This window comes from Oncorhynchus masou, chromosome 1 (assembly GCF_036934945.1).
Source record: "Oncorhynchus masou masou isolate Uvic2021 chromosome 1, UVic_Omas_1.1, whole genome shotgun sequence".
NCBI lineage: Eukaryota > Metazoa > Chordata > Actinopteri > Salmoniformes > Salmonidae > Oncorhynchus > Oncorhynchus masou.
Genome location: NC_088212.1, coordinates 69,693,983 through 69,716,245, shown reverse-complemented (window position 1 = coordinate 69,716,245; position 22,263 = coordinate 69,693,983). Strand labels below are relative to the sequence as shown.

Sequence of the window (22,263 nt, the reverse complement as noted above, 5' to 3'; positions counted from 1 at the left end):
TTAACTCGGAACTGCAAAACATTGACTTCCATGAGCTCAAGACAACTGGGAAGTTGGGAATAAAACGAGCTCCGATTGGGAAAGTCTGTTTTGAATGGTCATCCAACTCGGAATTGTAAATCCGGCCTCTTTCTCGAGCTATGAGGTCAGTGAGGTCATTATGATTGGACCTTTTTCCGAATTCCCAGTTGTTTTGAAAGCACCATAAATTGAGAGAAATACAGACTTTGATGACAAAATTTTCCCACAAAGGACTGCCACGCCACCTTCCTGTTCAAGTGAGCACAGCACAAGGTGAGTCCAAAAATGTATTGCTGCAGCATAAATTATGTAATATGCCAGGGAAAAAATGTTTACTGTAGCTAAGAAAGTAGTACTAAGTGTATGTTATGGTGTTAGTAGCCCATGTGCTTCACCCAAATAATTTGGTCTATTTACCCCTTAATTTCACCTACTGTTCTAACTTGGTGGTGCACATGTAGCCTATAACCTGTTATAGAGAAATGTAATCATTGAATATTGTAAGAGCTTTCATTGTCTGCTTACATGCCCCTTTATTTATCCTACGGTTCTGACTTGGTGTACAGGGAGAACACTAAGAACGGCCCATGTTCTGAATTCTGTCGCTGTACATTTCAAAAGTGCTAAACAAATAGTTATATTGACTAATGTTATCCATCCTAGCTCGCTCATGTCTTATTTGAAATTACGGATTGCCTATTATCCGCTTGTCGTCCCCTTATGACAGTTTGTTCATCTCAATTGTCATTAGAAACCACATTTGTTTAAGCAAGTCAGCCACATTAGCTAATCTTTTTTTAAAGGCAGTTAATGAGGCTAAATTAACTGTTTCGCTGTCGAACAAGGCTCCGCTGTTAGCCAGGTGTAGCAGGGGCAAGAATGTTGGGACAGCTTTATGTAGGCCCTAACAGTGTGTGGGCACCATTTGTCACCGTTATAGTGCAATTAGTGTATTGTTTAGTGTTGTGGATTTGCTGGCACTCACAATTTAGATTTTTTTCCCCCACCAAGATTTACCTGCTAAAATCACCACTGTACACCAAGATGCCTTTCTAGCTAGACTGTTTGAGTTCACACTTTCTCTTCCAATGAGCTGTGTGTCTGTGTGTCTACCAAATCTATTCATTTTTAAATGTTGATTATTTTTACCTGCCATAGTCACTCATCTGATAAGATGTTTTCACTAACATGAGGGTATATGACAAAACTATGACAATCTGAATTCAATGACAAAACCATCATGTTTATTAAATTGATAACAGGATAATTCATGACAATATAAGACTGCATATTGTTCAACCTGATTACTAAATTGGTTCAGTTCAGAAAAAACTATTTCCCTTGGCTCCAATTATGGAATAAGACAATAAAAAGTAATTGAATTTCAAGCATTTCCAATCTCATTCAAGTCATTGTAAAACAGTAATTGCTGCCTTGAGGAACAATCCCTTTGAATATGATAGATTTGTCCCTTACCTCTGTCTGTAGTCTATAGCTAATCTCTATCAGTAAAGCACATTTAACATATTGGTCTGTTTAAAGCTAGGCCATATACAATCATTTAACCACAGGAATCAGCCTGAGACCCCAGACTTCTGAAATCTCAAAGGCATTCAAAATCGCTTAAAATTATAATACACTTGCCACATTACATAGATTTCAGAACTGCAGTTGCAGGATACGTCTTCAAACCACTTGATCATTGGAATTGTAAAATTACTGTAAAAATGGATGGAAATGTTTGGCCACATTCTTAAAACAGTATGTTCATTACTCATCAGTAACAACACTAATTAGAGAGAGGTACCTTCTTCCACTGCCCAGTTTCTTGAAGGATGGGATGCCACCTGTAGTGCAGTGGTGCATGCTGGGCCAGCAGGGAAAGGCATAGGGAGGGGCTGAGAATGTCAAGACGGATTTGGTACTGCAGCCCACAACGGGGTGAAAATAAATTAAAATCAAAAACATAACATTTGCCTAATCTTTTTGAAAAGGTAGGTCCCTTGTCAGAGGTTGCTCTCAGGACTCTCATCCAATCCTAGAGCATCGCTCCATAGGTGACACAAGTCCTTGCTATGGAGCGGTTTCATCATCAGGGAGACAACGAGATGTGCAGGAGAGGTCACAAGAGGGAGTGTGTTTGCATGTATGTGTTGGATCCTCGACATCCTGATACAAGTCAATAAAGTTCAGAATAGCAGCATAGACCTGCATCATCCTCCAGCAAAGAGTCTTCCTGGTCAGAATTCTATTGGCTGTCCGAATAGTGGATGGCGTCTTGATAGATGGCATTGGTGGTGGTCTGGCCAAAGATGAAAGTGCCGATGGTTACCATGATGACACCGTAGACCACCATCCCATGCCAGCTATGGAGAGAGAAGATCAGCTTTCAGTAAACAGTCACATGAGGAGATTACATACAGGTAGTGAGTCTAGTCTTACCTAGCAGATCGAACCCCTGTTTCTGAGAGCTTTGCCTGAATCAGACACAGACCTGCAGGGAAGAGCAGACATTATATACAGGCATTATGCTTATTGCTGATATAAACACATTGTAAACACACACACAGAGAATCAGACACACTGGTCGTACCTGGGAAGACAAAGATGAAGCAGGCTGCCAGTCCTCCGATGAGGGAGATGACTCGGCCAATGTCGGGGATGAAGAGTGCGAGGACGAGTGTGACTGTGAACCACACAAGCGTCTGCAACACTCTGCGTCTCCGCTCACGCCTCACACACAATTCCACCTGCTCGCCGTGGAAACGGAGCCATAGCCCCTCCAGCACCGCCCTGAAGAAACAAGTTACACAACAATGTAAGTAAGTAATCCTTCTCACCACCCCCCCCCCCCCCCTTAATGATTTAGATGCACTATTGTAAAGTGGCTGTTCCACTGGATGTCAGAAGGTGAATTCACCAATTTGTAAGTCGCTCTGGATAAGAGCGTCTGCTAAATGACTTAAATGTAAATGTAAATGTAAAATGTAGTACTGATATGGCATGGGTGGCACACAGTACTTTGCAGGGTAAGGTTAGTGTCTCACCGGCCACAGAAGTGTAGAATGGGATAGGAGGTGATAACACAGATGACGACAAAGGCCCTTGCGATCGCCACCGCGATGTCATTAGGAGGATATGACATCAGCACATCCTGACTGACGTTAGACCCAAATGACAGAAAGCCACAGACACCTGAGACATGGGGTATGCACCATTACACACCAACAAATCACACAATGGGCCATGTCATTAAAAAAAAACTGATGCTTTCAAAACTGACTATAGAGCCACACAGTGGACAAACACACACCTGTGCCAGTGTAGACAAAGAGGCAGATGATCATGCCAACGGTGACCACACCTCCCCAGGGCTTGAGTTCACTCCTTCTCATGCTGTTAAACACTGGCACACTGCTCACATGACACTGAGAGATGAGATAGAGAAAGAGAGATTGTGTGAGGATGTAAATAACTTCAAGCATTTTCAATCAAGGATTAGAAATAGCCATATGCACACACACACAAACACAGACAGATACCTGGAAGCTAAAGCATATGGTGGGCATGGCGTTCAACACTGCACTCCAGGAGGACGGGCTGTAACAGACACACTGGCTAATCAACACAAACAAAGCATGATGGGAACTGTAATTTGATGTAGACTGTGCTTTAATGAAAGGCGAGTGGGCTGAAATGCCGTTTCTGGACTCTCTCCCATCTGGCACCATGGGCGCTTGTAAACTCTTGGCATTCACTCAACCAGCTTCATGAGGAATGCTTTTCCAACAGTCTTGAAGGAGTTCCCACATATGCTGTGCACTTGTTGGCTGCTTTTTCTTCACTCTGTGGTCCAACTCATCCCAAACCATCTCAATTGGGTTGAGGTTGGGTGATTGTGGAGGACAGATCATCTGTTGCAGCACTCCATCACTTTCCTTGGTCAAATAGCCCTTTACACAGCCTGGATGTGTGTTTTGGGTCATTGCCCTGTTGAAAAACAAAATTATAGTCCCACTAAGCGCAAACTAAATGGAATGGCGTATCGCTGCAGAATGCTGTGGTAGCCATGCTGGGTAAGTGTACCTTGAATTCTAAATAAATCACAGACAGTGTCACCAGCAAAGCTCCCCACACCACCTCCTCCATGCTTCACGGTGGGAACCACATACGCGGATATCATCCGTTCACCTACTCTGCATATCAAAGACATTGTGCTTGGAACCAAAAATCTCAAATTTGGACTCATCAGACCAAAGAAAAAATTTCCACAGGTCTAATGTCCATTGCTCGTGTTTCTTTCTTGCCCAAGCAAGTCTCTTCTTATTGATGTCCTTATGTACTGGTTTCTTTGCAGCAATTCGACCATGAAGGCCTGATTCACAGTCTCCTCTGAACAGTTGAGATGCATCTGTTACTTGAACTCTGTGAAGCATTTATTTGGACAGCAATCTGAGGTTCAGTTAACTCTAATGAACTTATCCTCTGCAGCAGAAGCAACTCTGGGTCTTCCTTTTCTGTGGCGGTCCTCATAAGAGTCAGTTTCATCATAGCGCTTGATGGTTTTTACATCTGCACTTGAAGAAACTTTCAACGTTCTTGAAATGTTCTGGTTTGACTGACCTTCATGTCTTAAAGTAATGATGGACTGTCATTTCTGTTTTTTTAAGCTGTTCTTGCCATAATATGGATTTGGTCTTTTACCAAATAGGGATACCTTCTGTTTACCAACCCTACCTTGTCAAAACAAAATGGATTAGCTCAAACGCATTTAAGGAAAGAAATTCCACAAATTAACCTTTAACAAGGCACACCTGTTAATTGAAATGAGTTCGAGGTGACTACCTCGTGAAGCTGGTAGAGAGAATGCCAAAAGTGTGCAAAGCTGTCAAGGCAAAGGGTGTCTATTTGAAGAATCTAAAATATAAAATATATGTTGATTTGTTTAACACTTTTCTGGTTACTACATGATTCCATATGTGTTATTTCATAGTTGATGTCTTCACTATTATTCTACAATGTAGAAAGAAAAAAAAACTGGAATGAGTAGGTGTGTCCAAACTTTTGACTGGTACAGTAGTTCAATTTGCTTACCTGGTTGGAATGTAGCCGGGGGTCATCTCTTTATCAGGCCAGATGTATTTCAGTATTACCACAATGGTGACATACAAGGTTCCAACAACACTCAGCGCACTACAAACAGGAGAACAGCCTTATCAGACGGACCTGTGTTCCTGTAGACTACTGATACAAAGCAGGCTTCAAATTCTAATTCAATCATCAGTTGTAGACTAAAGGGTGGTGTGGAAAGATATACTTGGTCAATGTGTAAAGTGTATTCATTGGATGCAGGAAGGCATACCTGGCGTATTTCTGGAAGCCAATCTCTTTGGGGATGGAGAGAGGCAGAATGACCAGGACGGCGGTCACACAAATGGTGAACTTACGGTCAATGTACCAGTGACCACCGACCACACCATCTGGCAAATGAGCTATTGCAGCTATCACTACAGAAAGACAGAGATAGTAAGAGAGATAGAGGAAAGGCAGCAGAGCAAACAAAACATTCCATTGACTAACGTCTTATTTAAAGTGGTGTAGTGCTGGCTATCTGATAGCAGGGGCATAGTCCATCTGAGGCTGACTGAAGGTGGCTTTCCAACTGGTCAGCACTCAAAGGCCTTTTCAGTATGACGGCACATCTAAATAGCTGAGCTAGAGAGGATCTCATCACAGACTCCCTTGGCTCTTATCCACAGTGATAACAACTCTTAATTTACTGACGACACTAATACAACACATCAACTAACACACATTTAGTGTGATGATGCAATAACAGCTGAGGATGACCTTTTTTGAAGGTACAAAGGAAATGGAAAACTGGTGAAAAAGGCTAGCCAATGCTACAATCTGCAACTTTGAGTGAAATGACCTTCTGTTTCGTCAACTGTGTGTGTGTGCGTGTGCAACCTAGCACTCTGGTACCCTGCAAACTATGATCTGTATTGTATTTTACACAAGTCAAACGTAATGGAGTCTGTGACACGTTGTTAATGGTTGCGTTCATACAAGGACTTATACATAGCTAGACATGACCGCCTCATTGACCCGATAGCTAGTGATGTGAGACAGACAGTAACACCATTCACAAACAGTCTCTTGTCAGAGGAGGCTGGTTTGACTTTGATGTGTTTTCTCGTATACAGAATATGCCAGATATTGTTGTTGTGGGGGAGGAGCTAATTTTAGAAGTGGGTTGCTTTTTTGACTCCTACATGGAGCAGACCTTTGCTGACAGGTTGCTGAAATACCAGCCCCTTGTGTGTCAGCTGTCATGGGCAGCTTAGCGGTTTGGAGAAGAAGGTGGGCAATTCTATGGTAACAAGAGTGATGCGGAGACTTCGATTTTTCCCTTTAAAATGTCAAACAAAAAATAATGATTGCAAAGTTAAACCACCCAGACAACTCTATGCACAATGACTACTTTTAACTATTACCAAAAACACATTCACCTGAAGAACAGAGCAGATGCAAAGTTTAGTAACCGAGTGCCGTCAAACTTAACATCTGCACTGTCTTCAAGTAAATGCATCCATAGGTGTCCAGATATCCATGTCCTTTTGAATTGCTTGAATTTTTCTTGACTAATGTGATTTGTGGATTAAAATAAAGTATTTAAAAAGGTGCACACGTTCATTATCTATGTGTGAGAAACACTCACAGCGGTCCAGCTGGTCTCCAATGACGATAAAGAAGGCGATGCAGGTGCCGAAGGTGTAGACAGCGATGGCCACCTCACAGATTACCCCGGTGACCTTCCCACACGAGGCCCGCACCACCTCCTGGTAGGTGCTCTCATTACTGACCTAGACAAGCAGCACAGGGTCACTAGGATGAGTACTGCTGGATAAGAAGGTCTTAAATTGTAGGGGGGGTGAATTAACTTACTAACCTGGGAGCAGTATGCCAGGATCACCAGACCACTGATGATGAAACTCAGCATGGACTACAACACACAAAAACAGGAAGTTTTACCAAATACATCCCTGTATATGTATATACATATATACATATACATATACATATACATATATGCAGTATTTATCACTTCTGCTCCTGGAGTGCCACCGTGTGCAGGCTTCGGTCTCAAAAGTGTGTGTGTAGCGCTCACCATCTGTAGCGCCACCCCTGCAATCACGCCTCCGGCCATGTTGAAGGCGGCGGGGAAGTTGAGTAGTCCTGCCCCCAGCGCAGCGTTCACCACAATGAAGACAGCGGCTATGGCAGACACTCCTCCCCTCTTCTCCCTGTCTGACAAAGGGGGGTGAACGGACTCCACACTGGGGCTCTGCAGTAGCCACGCCCTCTCACCAGCATCTTCACTTCCAGCCTCGGCCCAGTCCCCCGCCTCACTGTTAATCGCCATGGGACACAACCCGGCTGGCACAGTCCCAAAAACACGATCTAAAACACCCTCAAATTTACCCTACTCTGTTCGATGTAGACTTCAACACTAAAGAGCTGAGTTGCGGGTATTCAGAGTTTGGGTTGAGGGGTAAGTCTGAAGGTTGAAAGTTTGTTGTGGCTCTTGTGACATTTAGGACACAGATGACTGCTTGTCAGTTTATCCTCAAAGTGGATGTAGTGTCACCCAGCAGTCAACCCTTTCATCAATCTGCAACAAGACAAACACACATTACATCTTTGGCCTTCTCGACACCTTATCTCAGCGCTCTCTATGTGCTTACTACCTAGTAAAGCCACAACCTGCTTTCCCAGTAGCCTACACGTTCTTGTCAGTGCGTTTCCCCCCCGGTCCAATGCCTTGTGCTGTCGGCTGACCTTGCTTTACTCACCAACACCAGGATATGACCAAAAATAAAAAATCTTAAATAAATAAAAAGACTGGTGAAAAAAAGACTAATCACCAGGAACTCACCTAAAAATGAGTTTAATTTAAGAAATCTGTTCAAAAGTATTCCCACAAATAAAATAAGAGACATGATCATTTCTCAAAGTAATCAAGGTATGAAATTGTTATTTTCAAATAGAATCTCTTTGGGCCTAGTTGTGGTCAATTTCAGTGTTCAAAATTATTATAATTATGTTCCGGCACCCCAACAAAAATCGCCCCTAAGCTGAATCTAGTTGCCAACCCATGCTTTACAGCATCCCTCTGAAACACATTCTAAAGAGACATGTAATCATTAGTTTTAGATAATCTCTTGGGATCAGACCTTTCACTTCATATCCCTGAGAAGGATCACAGTAAAGTGGACTTCAGTGATCAGGGTCACTGTTCTCATGATGACAGTGTGTCACAGTAGATATCTGTTGTAAACCTCACTGTCAGGCATGTGACCTACAGACTAATTATTGTGCTTGTCAGGGGCTATGCATTTTTGTAGGCATTCATGTAGCTAAGCTATGTCATGGACATGTTGATTTTAAGTCATAAATGAGAATAGGCTATATTGAAATACAAGGTGGATAACAACTTCATCTCACTTAATTTAGTCAAAGGGAAATTGACTACATACTTCTCTTACCTCAATTATTTTGTCATTTTGTTTTGTGTTCACAAGCTGCTAGGCAGAGATTGTTAGGGGCCTGTCAATAGACCATAAACACAAACTAAAAAGATGACACGTGTCTGCAACTAGTCATCCTCAACCACCTTTAGATTTTTCTTTAAATTGAGGTGACTTGGAGAAATGAATTATTATTCCATTAACATTTCCAAATCCCCTGAAGGGGAAATATATTCCCTGCACGACATTAAAACCTATTTTAAAAAGGAATAGTTTACCTACATTTATTATAATTGTTTACCAAATTCTTTAAAAAAAGGTGCAATATGCAGAAATCGCTCCGCCATTTCCTTTTCGCAAAAATTCAAAATAGTTTGCCTAATTTCAGTTTGTGTCTCAAAACAAGCCCTCAGTGTAGAGAATCACTCTACCATCTAAACCACTGTGAAATACACTACCGGTCTTAGAAGGTTTAGAACACCTACTCATTCAAGGGTTTCTTTATTTGGACTATTTTCTACATTATAGAATAACACCGAAGACATAAAAACTATGAAATAACACACATTAATAACACACACAATGTCATCAAATCATAGAAACGCCACTGGAGCTACCTAAACAATAACGACTAGAAACCTTCATAAAATACAGACATTTTGTAGCTTTACTAATAGGCAACTTTGCATATAAAGCAGGTCTAGCTACAGGTCTAGAAAAACACAAATCACGACAATTAACCTAATTGCTGATGTCTTTACAGCAAACTGGACACCGCATCATAGTCAGCTGTTGCAAGCTGGCTGATAGTCTTCGAAAGCTGATACCGACCTCTTCATCTACATATCCTTGAATCAATTCAGTTGAAAATATGAAAATGCATATAATATACTCAATAAATACCTCTCTATTGTCTCTCCGATGCTTGTGTTTTTCTGCAACAACCGCACGTGGAATGAAATTCCTTCTGAACAAGCAACAGTGGTATATGACTTGGTTGCGATGTGATCATGTGACAATGTAAAATTACGTCTTTAAAAACAAAGTGCATGGTGGGAATTGTAGTTTACTGCCACGAGAACACAAAATCAAACCAGAAAGGGTTTAATCAGGGTAGATACTGCAGCACAGGAGGCTGCTAAGGGGAGAACGGTTCATAATAATGTCCGGAACAGCGCGACTAGACTGGCTTTAAACATATGGAAACCATACAGTTGAAGTCGGAAATTTAGATACACCTTAGCCAAATACATTTAAACACAGTTTCACAATTCCTAACATTTAATCATAGTAAAAATGCCCTGTCTTAGGTCAGTTAGGATCACCACTTTATTTTAAGAATGTAAAATGTCAGAATAATAGTAGAGAGGATGATTTATTTCAGCTTTTATTTCTTCATCATATTCCCAGTGGGTCAGACGTTTACATACAATCAATTAGTATTTGGTAGCATTGCCTTTAAATTGTTTAACTTGGGTCATACGTTTCGGGTAGCCTTCCACAATAAGTTGGGTGAATTTTGGCCCATTCCTCCTGTCAGAGCTGGTGTACTGAGTCAGATTTGTAGGCCTCCTTGCTCGCACACGCTTTTTCAGTTCTGCCCACAAATTTTCTATAGGATTGCCTCATGAAGCCATCTATTTTGTGAAGTGCACCAGTCCCTCCTGCAGCAAAGCAACCCCATAACATGATGCTGCCACTCCTGTGCTTCACGGTTGGGATGGTGTTCTTCGGCTTGCAGACCTCCCCCTTTTTCCTCCAAACATAATGATGGTCATTATGGCCAAACAGTTCGACTTTTGTTTCATCAGACCAGAGGACATTTCTCCAAAATGTACAATCTTTGTTCCCATGTGCAGTTGCAAACCGTAGTCTGGCTTTTTTATGGTGGTTTTGGAGCGGCCATTCAGGTTATGACAATATAGGACTTGTTTTACTGTGGATATGGATACTTCTGTACCTGTTTCCTCCAGCATCTTCACAAGTTCCTTTGCTGTTGTTCTGGGATTGATTTGCACTTTTCACACCAAAGTACGTTCATCTCTCGGAGACAGAATGCGTCTCCTTTTGAGCGGTATGATGGCTGCGTGGTCCCATGGTGTTTATACTTGCGTACTATTGTTTCTACAGTTGAACGTGGTACCTTCAAGCATTTGGAAATTGCTCCCAAGGATGAACCAGACTTGCGGAGGTCTACAATTGTTTTTCTGAGATCTTGGCTGATTTATTTAGATTTTCCCATGATGTCAAGCAAATAGGCACAGGGTTTGAAGGTAGGCCTTGAAATGCATCCACAGGTACACCTCCAATTGATTCAAATGATGTCAATTAGCCTATCAGAAGCTTCTAAAGCCATGACATCATTTTCTGGACTTTTCCAAGTTGTTTAAAGGCACAGTCAACTTCGTGTATGTAAACTTCTGACCCACTGGAATTGTGAATTATAAGTGAAATAATCTGTCTGTAAACAATTGTTGGAACAATTACTTGTGTCATGCACAAAGTAGATGTCCTAACTGACTTGCCAAAACTATAGTTTGTTAACAAGAAATTTGTGGAGTGGTTGAAAAACAAGTTTTAATGACTCCAATCTAAGTGTATGTAAACTTCCAACTTCAACTGTATGTTGGATGTATTTGATACCATTCCAACTATTCCGCTCCAGCCATTATCACGAGCCTGTCCTCCCCAATTAATTTGCCACCAACCTCCTGTGTACTGCAGATAAATCTTCATAAAAGGAGAGTATTTTGTGTCAAAAAAAAAACAATGATTTATGTAGTAAAATCATGTCCTACACTGGTCCCAATCAGGGGTACTAGGACCATTGCCATAGTCCAACGGTATCAGTTCAGTTTCTTACATGTGGTTTGACAATATTCTTGTTAGAAAGAAATACAAAATAAACCCAGTTATTTCAATGATAGATATTTTTTAATTGTTCAGGGAAAGACTTGACCGATGCTCCATGTTTTATTATTTTTGCGCTAACCCGAAAACGGTGACAGCGCAGCTTCATCTTCATGAGTAGACAGCAGAAAGGTGAATTTCCTTGCACAATCTGTCTTGTTACAATCAGGAAGACACACACACAGAAAATGTTCAAAGGCTGATCATTGGAGCAAAACACTGTCTATACATATTAATAGAAGTCCTATAACCTCTTGGTTCTGAAACGGAGGGGATAGGAGTCGCCCAGTGATCTAAATAACACTTGTAAAATGCCTTTTCTTGTGGAAATACAAGAGCACCACCATAGGACAGTCTATCCTTTTAAAGCTGCAATTTCACTTTTTGGACCAAATTCAAATGGAATTGTTTAGTTAGATCAGACATTGTCATTGTAAGCAAGTCTAAGAAGCAGTAGATCTGTTCTGTGCGCTGTCTCTGCTTACCATTAACTTTCATTTTTTGCATCTTACTTTCAGTTTTGTACAACAACAGCTGAAAATACAACACTTTCGGTTATTGAAGATATATTCCACAGCGGTTTAGATGGTACAATGATTCTCTACACATTACTTGTCAAACTGAGATTAGGCAAACTTTTAGAATTTTAGCAACCAGGAAATGGCAGAGCGACTTCTGTATATTGCACATTTAAAACCTCATAAACCATTGCTTGGGGGGTGAGAGGAACATTCAGTGGGCATTTAAGACTGGCTGGATGACTGCTCATTCATCAACACTTAGAAGAAACACAGTAGACCCTGCTCTTAGCGCAAAAAGCACAAAACTTGTACAGTAATATAATTATTTATAGTGAGTATCCAAGACAAGATAATGCAAGTGGAAATGCATGAGAGGCTGAGTGACAGGACTGAATGATCATACATTATTGTCCATTTCTAAAACATTAAAATATCAATGACTGTATCTCATCTAAAGATAGCGCCAGACAATCTTATAACTAATTGTTTTCTGCTACTCTACTGGTGTTGAGGTAACGTTGAACTTTCATATCCTACAGAAATATGCAATGACAGACAAGAGTTCACAATTCTCACACACACAACAGAGCCTAAGTGTTGGTAAACTCATCTGTAGCCTTACAGTAATTTGGACCACAGCAGGCAGAGTAGGTTTAAAATAGAATGTTAATAAATGGCTTAATAATGACAGGTTAAGTTAATTTGATTAACCTTTGACATACAATAAATAAGCGTAGAAGAGAGACATCAGCTCATTAGTCAAATGTAGGGCAGATCATTGGACTATCACTAAACAACCTTTGACATGGTGGCCTCATTGGGGAGGTCACAGGGAACTAACCATTTAAACAACATCCCTACCGCGAGGAGGGTTGAGGTCAAAGTTGAACTTGACGGTGAACAATTGACAGTCTGGGTGGAGAGGGCAGAGAGAGTAAAATGACACAAAATGCTCTTTTTCAGTTATTTTAATTTGGATTGTGTCCAGCACCACCGTACCCCGCTGTTTCTCCCAGCATTCTCCTTTTTACTTAGTGACGGCGTGGATTCCATGCGCCAAGTATCCGACGTTGCTGGAAGTGACACCTGCCATGGAGATTCTACCATCCTTGGTCATGTACACTGAAAACTCCTTAGTCAGACGCTCAACCTGGGGTAGACACACACAAACACCTGGAGTCAACGCAATTTATCATTATACTAGAACTTAATTCCAACTGATGAATATGACCAATATGAATATAATAATGTCTTATAAGGTTGTAAGGTACAGGTGTGGATATAAAGAGTGGGTGTGGTCGTTTATCTGTACCTGTTCAGGCTTGAGGCCTGTGAAGCAGAACATGCCGATTTGGTCGATGACATGCTGCCAGTCGAGAGTGGAGCCCTCGTTTTTCAGGTTGGCCGCCAGCTGCTCCCTCATCTTGATGATGCGGTTGGCCATGCCGTGGACCTCCTCCAACCTGTGTAGAGAGAGGTTAATCAGGGGGGGTGATGAGGAAACAGAATGGAAGTTGTGTAGAGACAGGAGACCACTCCAAAGAGAACTCTGAGACCTTCCTAGGCAGTCAGCAAGATTATGAAATCACAGGATCAGTGAAATGGGCAAACAACATTTTTAGATGTGTGTGTGTGTGTGTGTGTGTGTGTATGTACACTTACCAGATTTTATAAAGGTCTGGTGTGTTGAGAATAGTGGCAGCGATTCTGGCTCCATTCATTGGAGGGTTGGAGTACATTGGCCGGATCAGAATCTTCAGCTGAGACTCCACCCTCTTAGCTTCCTCGGCATCGTTACACACCACAGTGAACCCTCCCACTCGCTCACCTGTCAACACACAGACAGGTAAGATACCACACCGGTGGGAGTTTCTACCATTCTCCTATGTCAATACCATAGTTTGTGAGTGAGATTTTGTGTGTGTGTGTATAATGAGACCGACCGTAGAGACCCATGTTCTTAGCGAAGGACTGAGACAGGACAATTTTGTGGCCCTGCTCGATGAAGTGTCGAACAGCCCAGGCATCACGATCAATATCTCCACTGGCAAAACCCTGGTAGGCCATGTCAAAGAACACCAAAAGGTCCCTTTTCTGAAGGAACAGCAGAGGAGTTATTAGGACCGTGTGTGTAAATAGTTGTCTGGCACAGTAAAGATGTTTGTCTTCACAAAAAACACCTGTAGGCACTGGGCAGTAAAGCTCTTCAGCAATAGAGTTCCAATAGTGACAGAGACTTTAGCTAGTTAGGGCATTTACAGAGAAATCACCATTGAGGTATTTCATATCTATGGTAAGCACACTCACCTTCACCAGGTCAGCGATCTCTTTCCACTGCTCAGGCTTGGGGTCCACACCGGTGGGGTTATGGGCACAGGCATGCAGCATGATCACACTCTTCTCTGGCATTTTCTGTATCAGAGGGAAAATAGTGTTACACTAACATTCAAATCAGATTCTCATGACGGAAATAGACCCCCACACCTTAACCTTATAAAGTCAACATAACAATATAAAAACAGATCACAAGACGTGGTAATGGTCCTCCATGTCAGTGTGGAATCATACAACCCCCCCTTTCCCATCCCTCTCTCACAGAGATGTCGTCGAGCGCCCCGTTGAAGTCGAAGCCGCAGGTGGAGGGGTCGTAGTAGCGGTAGGCTTTCAGCTGCATGCCAGCATCTCTGAAGATGGGTGTGTGGTTCCCCCAGGAGGGCTTGGGCAGGTACACGTCACGGGACGCACTGTGGAAACGAGACTAGAGAAAAATATAATGAATTAACTGACTGACACCATACACAATCCGCAGTACTACCGGTATGAAGATATTATTGTTTTATAGAACACAATAATTTGTAATGCATATATATTATAGAGAAGGCAGTCATTTCAGGCATGTATAGGCTGGTGCACTGTTCTAGGGGGCCATGGGCCCAAATGGAACCGTGGTAGTGTAGGTGCATTCATTCTCTTCTTGTTTAGCTGTTAAGAGGCAGGTCTTTACCAGGAAGTTGGCTCCAATGCACAGAGAGCCGGTTCCTGAGATGGTCTGGACAGTGATGTTCTGAAGAGAGGAGAGAGATGTTAATATCATTTCTATCATTCACTTAACACACCGAGAGCAAATGTGCTTCCAAGCTACCACCCACGCATCCACTCACCCTGCCACTCTTGAGGACCTCGCTGTCAGCCCCCAAGGCTAGCTGAGCGCAGGACTTGGTGAAGTCCCCCAGACCACCGATGGCCAGATACTCTTTATCCAACTGCTTGGAAGCAATCAGAGCCTCTGCCTAGAGAGAGAGAAAGAGAGAGAGAGAGTCAGGGAGGATGGTAGAGAAATAGTGAGTGTGAGGGGAAGTAGAAAGGTCTTTAATGACATTTTCTCAGCATCCACTTCTTGACTGATCCAAAGCCCTGCCAAATCAAAGAAAATAGAGTAACACACACAGCTGGGGTTTAAGCAGGGCTGTATGAGCTACAGTAAGCTCAGAACAACTATGCAGAAAGTGTAAATGTCTAAACCATGGGTCTGCTGGAGCCTGCACCTCAAACTTACATACATAAAAGTATGCAAACTGTTGCATATACCCTGACTCTGCGTGCAATGAACGCAAGAGAAGTGACACAATTTCACCTGGTTAATATTGCCTGCTAACCTGGATTTCTTTTAGCTAAATATGCAGGTTTAAAAATCTATACTTCTGTGTATTGATTTTAAGAAAGGCATTGGTGTTTATGGTTAGGTACACGTTGGAGCAACGACAGTCCTTTTTCGCAAATGCGCACTGCATCGATTACATGCAAGTGGTTAGAGCATTGGACTAGTTAACCGTAAGGTTGCAAGATTGTATCCCGAGCTGACAAGGTAAAAATCTGTCGTTCTGCACCTGAATAAGGCAGTTAACCCACCGTTCCCAGGCCGTCATTGAATAAAGGTTGAAGATTAAATAAAAGGTGTAAAAAAATAAGACATAATAATAATAATAATAATAAAAAACAAATTTAAATAATGTTTTTAAAAATAGGCATCCAACATTACCGATTTCCAATTATTATGAAAACTTGAAAATCGGCCATTCCGATTACTCGGTCGACCTCTATTCCATATGGATATACATTATACGAGTTAAACTCAGGATGACAGTGCAGAAATGCACCAATCAGTAACACATAAGCCTGCAACTCCATAAAAGCTTGTATAGTGAGAATCAGCTCAATAACATGAAAACCACCTTCTTCATGCTTCTACGTGTTTGTTAACTGATCCGGTTCTTACATAAAAGGGCTAATAGCAGTGTGACAGGATTGGCCTTTCACCAATGCGGAGCTCGGGATTATTAAAGAATAAGAGCCTGTGTAGCTACTTACCTTTCCTGTGTGGTTTGAACCTCAAAATATGAATGGCTGGGTGAAACTGGGGATAGTTATCTAGTCCCTGTCTGTGTGTGTGTGGAAGCCTAGGTAGTTACACTGTTTGTCATGCTATTCCTACCTTGCGGACACAATCGAGCACAAAGGGTTTGCCGTGGTCGTCCCTGTAGGCTCCCACCCCCAGGTTCATCTTCTTCGGGCTGGTGTCCCTCTTGAAGGCCTCCGACACCCCCAGGATGGGGTCAGGGGGACCCATCTGCACTCCACCCCACCATGAGCTGCAACACAGGGGAGAAACAAACAGAAGCAGCTTAATTTAACATCATTTTGCAGACTTGTTTGTTTACGGACATATTCAACCAATCCTTATCTCAGTCTGCTGTTCCCACATGCTTCAAGAGGGCCACCATTGTTCCTGTTCCCAAGAAAGTAAGGTAACTGAGCTAAACGACTACCGCCCCGTAGCACTCACTTCCGTCATCATGAAGGGCTTTGAGAGACTAGTCAAGGACCATATCACCTCCACCCTACCTGACACCCTAGACCCACTCCAATTTGCTTACCGCCCCAATTGGTCCACAGACGACGCAATCCTCAACACTGGGACCCACAAGGGTGTGTTCTGAGCCCTCTCCTGGACTCCCTGTTCACCCAGGACTGCGTGGCCATGCACGCCTCCAACTCAATCATCAAGTTTGCGGACGACACTACAGTGGTAAGCTTGATTACCAACAACGACGAGACGGCCTACAGGGAGGAGGTGAGGGCCCTCGAAGTGTGGTGTCAGGAAAATAACCTCACACTCAACGTCAACAAAACTAAGGAGATGATTGTGGACTTCAGGAAACAGCAGAGGGAGCACCCTCCTATCCACATTGACGGGACAGTAGTGGAGAGGGTAGTAAGTTAAGTTCCTCGGCATACATATGACGGACAAACGGAATTGGTCCACCCACACAGACAGCGTTGTGAAGAAGGTGCAGCAGCACCTCTTCAACCTCAGGAGGCTGAAAATTTTTTGGCTTGTCACCAAAAGCACTCACAAACTTCTACAGATGCACAATCGAGAGCATCCTGTCGGGCTGTATCACCGCCTGGTACGGCAACTGCTCCGCCCACAACCGCAAGGCTCTCCAGAAGGTAGTGAGGTCTGCACAACGCATCACCGGGGGCAAACTATCTGCCCTCCAGGACACCTACACCACCCGATGTCACAGGAAGGCCATAAAGATCATCAAGGACAACAGCCACCCGAGCCACTGCCTGTTCACCCCGCTATCATCCAGAAGGTGAGGTCAGTACAGGTGCATCAAAGCAGGGGCCGAGAGACTGAAAAACAGCTTCTATCTCAAGGCCATCAGACTGTTAAACAGCAACCACTAACATTGAGTGGCTGCTGCCAACACACTGACTCAACTCCAGCCACTTTAATAAATGGAAATTGATGTAAAAATGTATCACTAGCCACTTTAAACAATGCCACTTAATATAATGTTTACATACCCTACATTACTCATCTCATGCATATACTGTACTCATTTAAACTGATGCATCTACTGCATCTTGCCATCTCTATGTAATACATGTATCACTAGCCACTTTAAGTTTATATACCCTACATTACTCATCTCATATGTATATACTGTATTCTATACCATCTACTGCATCTTGCCTATGCCGTTCTGTACCATCACTCATTCATATATCTTTATGTACATATTCTTTATCCCTTTATACTTGTGTGTATAAGGTAGTAGTTGTGGAATTGTTAGGTGAGATTACTCGTTGGTTATTACTGCATTGTCGGAATTAGAAGCACACTCGCATTAACATCTGCTAACCATGTGTATGTGACAAATAACATTTGATTTGTTTCACAGTGGACACCAATGGATGGGTCCCTATTCTTAAAATCACTCAGTGTAGGCTTATATTTCTCCAGGAAACAGATTTAAAATTTAAAAAAAAAAAACTCTATGGTAAACAGTACTATACTCTGCTCAAGAAACAGTTGCCCTCACCCAACCAGAGGAGAGTAGCACCAACCACCCACAGTAGACCACTCTGGACTATGACCTGGTGAATGCCTGGTCATCCCCCAGTTCCTGCACAGCAAAAAGCTACACACACACACACACACACACACATTACAAAATCACCACTACACACATTTAAAGTCTGTTGAGGTGAAGGGCCCGGGTTGGATGGCATTAGGGGGAGTCACTAAAAGGGATGTACTGCACTAAATACATCTCTCTCCATCGCCACTACACTACCAGAATGACGGAGCTAAGGGGTAGGGAGAGAGTGGTTGAAACAAAGGCAACGATTGGTTTTTGAAATTCAGAACAAATTCATTCATCATATCTTTGGATCTGGTCATTACAGCCTGGTCTTTTTTTTCCACACCGACCCCACCAAGCTGATTATCCATCCAATACTTCACACTTCCCTTTCCACAACCACACACACACAGATTAACAGCTCATGGAAAGGTCAGGCACTGCAAACATATGCTCTCACACATACAAATGCTCTCACACACAAAACGATTCCATCCCCCTGTATGGAATGTGTCTTATGAGGAGGAAACAGAAAATTAGCAGGGGCCCAGTTCAGGAACTAATAGAATTACACACACGACCTTGCCCCTGACCCCTTCCATATGACCTCTGAATGAGGGGAAAGCAGGGCCTCTAATCTTACATATTCCTCTCACTGCTGGAGGCTATATGCCTGCTGAGGCTAAACTAGAGATATGTTTAAAAACATTGCATGGAAAAAACTAAGTTGACAGCAAGACTCCCAACAGAGAATCACATCTGTTTTAGACAGCCTACATTTTTATTGGAACCTTCTGTAATATTGCACTGATGCTACTCACCAGTGTGTACTGGTACAGTAGTATGTTTTGATATGTCAAATGTAGGGGTGAGCCACTATGACCTGAGCAGTGATACTCCGCAGCTCATTGAGATTCAGGTTCAACGGTTGTGTTCAAACACCCTGGAACTCACAGCGATACTTTGAGCTGAAGGCTTCGCAAAGGGCAGCAAAGCCAAGACCGCAACAAGACTATAGACAAGAATGATGACATGACACCCATCTTGAGTTTTAGGGAACACACTGAACAGTCACCGGTCATAGAGCCTGTTTATATAGCATTATAGAACATCCTTACAGAATGTCCATTGTCCAATAATAAAAAGATCTCAGGCAAATAAAATGTAACACTCTGCTGATCAGAAACATTGGGACTGCACATTAAAATCAGATCCTCAGTCAGTAAAACTGATAACAAATATGAATACTTGTTATCTGATTCTGACAAATCTGTTATCAGAGTGAGAAGAACCTGAGTATATTATCAGCCTACCCACTGGTTCATATTGCTACTACTATCAGCAGTTTGTGCGATCTACATACACACAGAAACTTTGTACATTTTAACTTGTGAGATGTCAAGCAAACATAAATATGCTTGGTATACAGTTCATAGGCCCAGGGAGTACACTGACAGTCCTATTTATGCCAGCGATGACAGCACCAATGAGGGTCCATCCAATGTGGAGTCACAGACTTTAATATACCCTGCTAATGGACTAAAATGCACTTGAATGTAGACCGAAATTATTTTTGAATGAGAATAATTTAACACTCGGCGCACGGTGTTCTAACAAAAACTGACAGTGACGCAGAGTGTATTTGCAGAAGCTTTTCGAATACATAGCCTGTTTTCCAGATATGTGGAGCGGTATCTTATAAGCGAGCAGAGTTTGTCCTCCAAAAGAAAAGAGAAAGGACACCGGTTACTGTCGTCACAGAAATCGGGACATCCCTTTGCCAATCAGCGACCAGGGGCCTGCACATGATAACCAATGATCACGCTAGAATTAGGGAACTACGGTATGCGAGGGAGATCAAACCGAGAAAATACGTCGAATCTCAAAGGCTAAATGCCTCTGCGACCCTAAAATATAAAAATGTTTGAATAATTTACCTTTCACAGGATGAACTGAATGATCACTATGACAACATACCACTGAAATCTGAATAATATTTTTACAGAGACACCAAATAACAGTATCAGTATCCATAGCTGGAAAATAACCTTGCCAAGTCAGATTGTAAGTAAACTGGTTGAGCCTTGAAGTCTACAAGTATGACTTGACTAAAGCCAAAGATACGAACGGAAAATTTCAGTCACGACAGGCGGCGGATGGATGAATGCGAGTTTCAATCAGCTAGCAAATCAAATCTAATTTAATTTAAATATTAGGTAGGTAGATAGCTAGCTAGCTAAACCACAATGAGAGACGTAAATGCGTGACCACTTCGGACCCCCACTCAATAAACTTGAAATTAGGCAACTTGAGTCATTGCGGACATGGCAAGCTAGCTATTAATTCAAAGTCAAATATGACAGTGCAGAGATTGCATGTCTGGTATTACCTGTTACGGGTAGACAAAACTCCCAGGGATGGGGAAAAATTCCCAATACTGGAGATTACCTTGCTGGACTTCAACAGAGCCATGGTCGAGCAGGTAGCCGGGGCGCAGAATGACAGAACAAGCAAAGAGTGAGGATATAAATCGGAGGGACAACAGAGGCACTCAAGCTTCTTTCTTCTTCGATGAGGTTTAACGGTGGTTGGCATCTAATACATTTTGAATTACCGCCACCTACTAGACTGGAGTATAACTCCCGTATACTTGCTTAAAAATAAATACAAATATTCAACAAATACCTTACCATCTAACACTACACTCACAACAAGTATAAATAAATACCATACTCCACTATTTAAATATATTTAGTCCTACTTCAGGCCAACAGCCTGAAAGGATGGGACACCACCACTTAACACACCCTGCAATTCTTCTGATGTCATATTCTTCTGATGTCAAATACCTCTCTACAGCTGCCACCACACCCTCTATTTTTTCGACTTACGTTCTATCCCTGCAGTACAGTTGATAACCATTACTATAAAATGCCAAAAATCCAATCTTACTGAAACATATATCATTGATGGTTTATCCCCCTGTATTGGTACACATCTACTACTCACACCACTCCCCTCAGGATCCATCTTCATCTACTTTCTTTACTGCCTCAGCATATGACAACTTCTGCACTACTCTAACCCTGGAAACCTCAACCTGCCTCTCTCACATGGGACAATTTTGATCCACAGCCCCATGGGCACCCTACCAACTAACACATACCACTACTTTCCCCAATGCTACACATTCCTTTGTCTCATGCCCTTCTGTACTATTCTCACACCTAGAACCTCCCTCCTACACACTGCTTCCACATGCCCATAAGCTTGATACCTGTAACAACGTAATGTAGTCAGCACAAAAGCTCATACAGGATAACTTATATATCCTAACATCACTTTGTTGGGCAAAGACTCAATATCAACACTCAAAAGTACAGACAATGACTCACTCACGCCACCCTGTCTGTGTCACACCGAACGACAAGCATCACATACACTGGGAATCTTCCCCTTCAGTTGGTCAGCTTTCACATTTACCACTACCCCATTAATCACTCCTTTCAATGGCACCCTTTTCTTGAGAGCAAAACAATTCACATATCTTCCCCCAATTTGTTTAACATGGAGCGCCTGCTCCCTCTGACCAGCAGAAACACATACAATTATTAAAATACTACTTCTGGTTACCCTCACCGATTCCACAGCACCCAACTCTGTATTCAACTACCCTGAAACCTCAAATGGATCAGCCATAAAGCAAGGGTCCACTTTTTCCCAAAACTTCACTCCTACTGTCACAGACTCATCTTTATCCTGACCCCCGGGGTCCAAGAACTTCACCACACCTACCACCTCCAATACTTCACCTTCATTCACTTCCCTTTCTCCTCCTGTCTTCAA

At 42.4% G+C, this 22,263-nt stretch overlaps 2 protein-coding genes across 3 annotated transcripts; both read right to left on the bottom strand.

Moving 5' to 3' along the window:
- Positions 1-1,243: 1,243 nt before the first annotated feature.
- Positions 1,244-9,549, bottom strand: LOC135549704 (sodium-coupled neutral amino acid transporter 7-like). Its single transcript, XM_064979934.1, has 12 exons — positions 9,456-9,549; positions 7,193-7,696; positions 6,974-7,027; positions 6,743-6,887; positions 5,384-5,528; positions 5,116-5,214; positions 3,564-3,621; positions 3,335-3,449; positions 3,069-3,216; positions 2,615-2,814; positions 2,464-2,515; positions 1,244-2,387 (listed from the first exon to the last, which is right to left on the bottom strand). Exons 2-12 carry the CDS (start codon positions 7,445-7,447, stop codon positions 2,270-2,272), a joined length of 1,389 nt encoding a protein of 462 aa, XP_064836006.1. The 5' UTR covers positions 7,448-7,696; positions 9,456-9,549; the 3' UTR covers positions 1,244-2,269.
- A 1,915-nt stretch (positions 9,550-11,464) lies between these two features.
- LOC135549689 (aspartate aminotransferase, mitochondrial-like) lies at positions 11,465-20,989 on the bottom strand. Of its 2 annotated transcripts, none has more exons than XM_064979899.1 (10): positions 20,807-20,989; positions 16,476-16,632; positions 15,145-15,273; positions 14,988-15,047; positions 14,580-14,741; positions 14,291-14,395; positions 13,927-14,077; positions 13,646-13,811; positions 13,296-13,446; positions 11,465-13,133 (listed from the first exon to the last, which is right to left on the bottom strand). In XM_064979899.1, exons 1-10 carry the CDS (start codon positions 20,887-20,889, stop codon positions 13,011-13,013), a joined length of 1,287 nt encoding a protein of 428 aa, XP_064835971.1. In that variant the 5' UTR covers positions 20,890-20,989; the 3' UTR covers positions 11,465-13,010. The 2 variants fall into 2 exon arrangements, with proteins under 2 accessions (XP_064835971.1, XP_064835981.1); XM_064979909.1 differs by having other exon boundaries at positions 20,866-20,957.
- Positions 20,990-22,263: the final 1,274 nt, after the last annotated feature.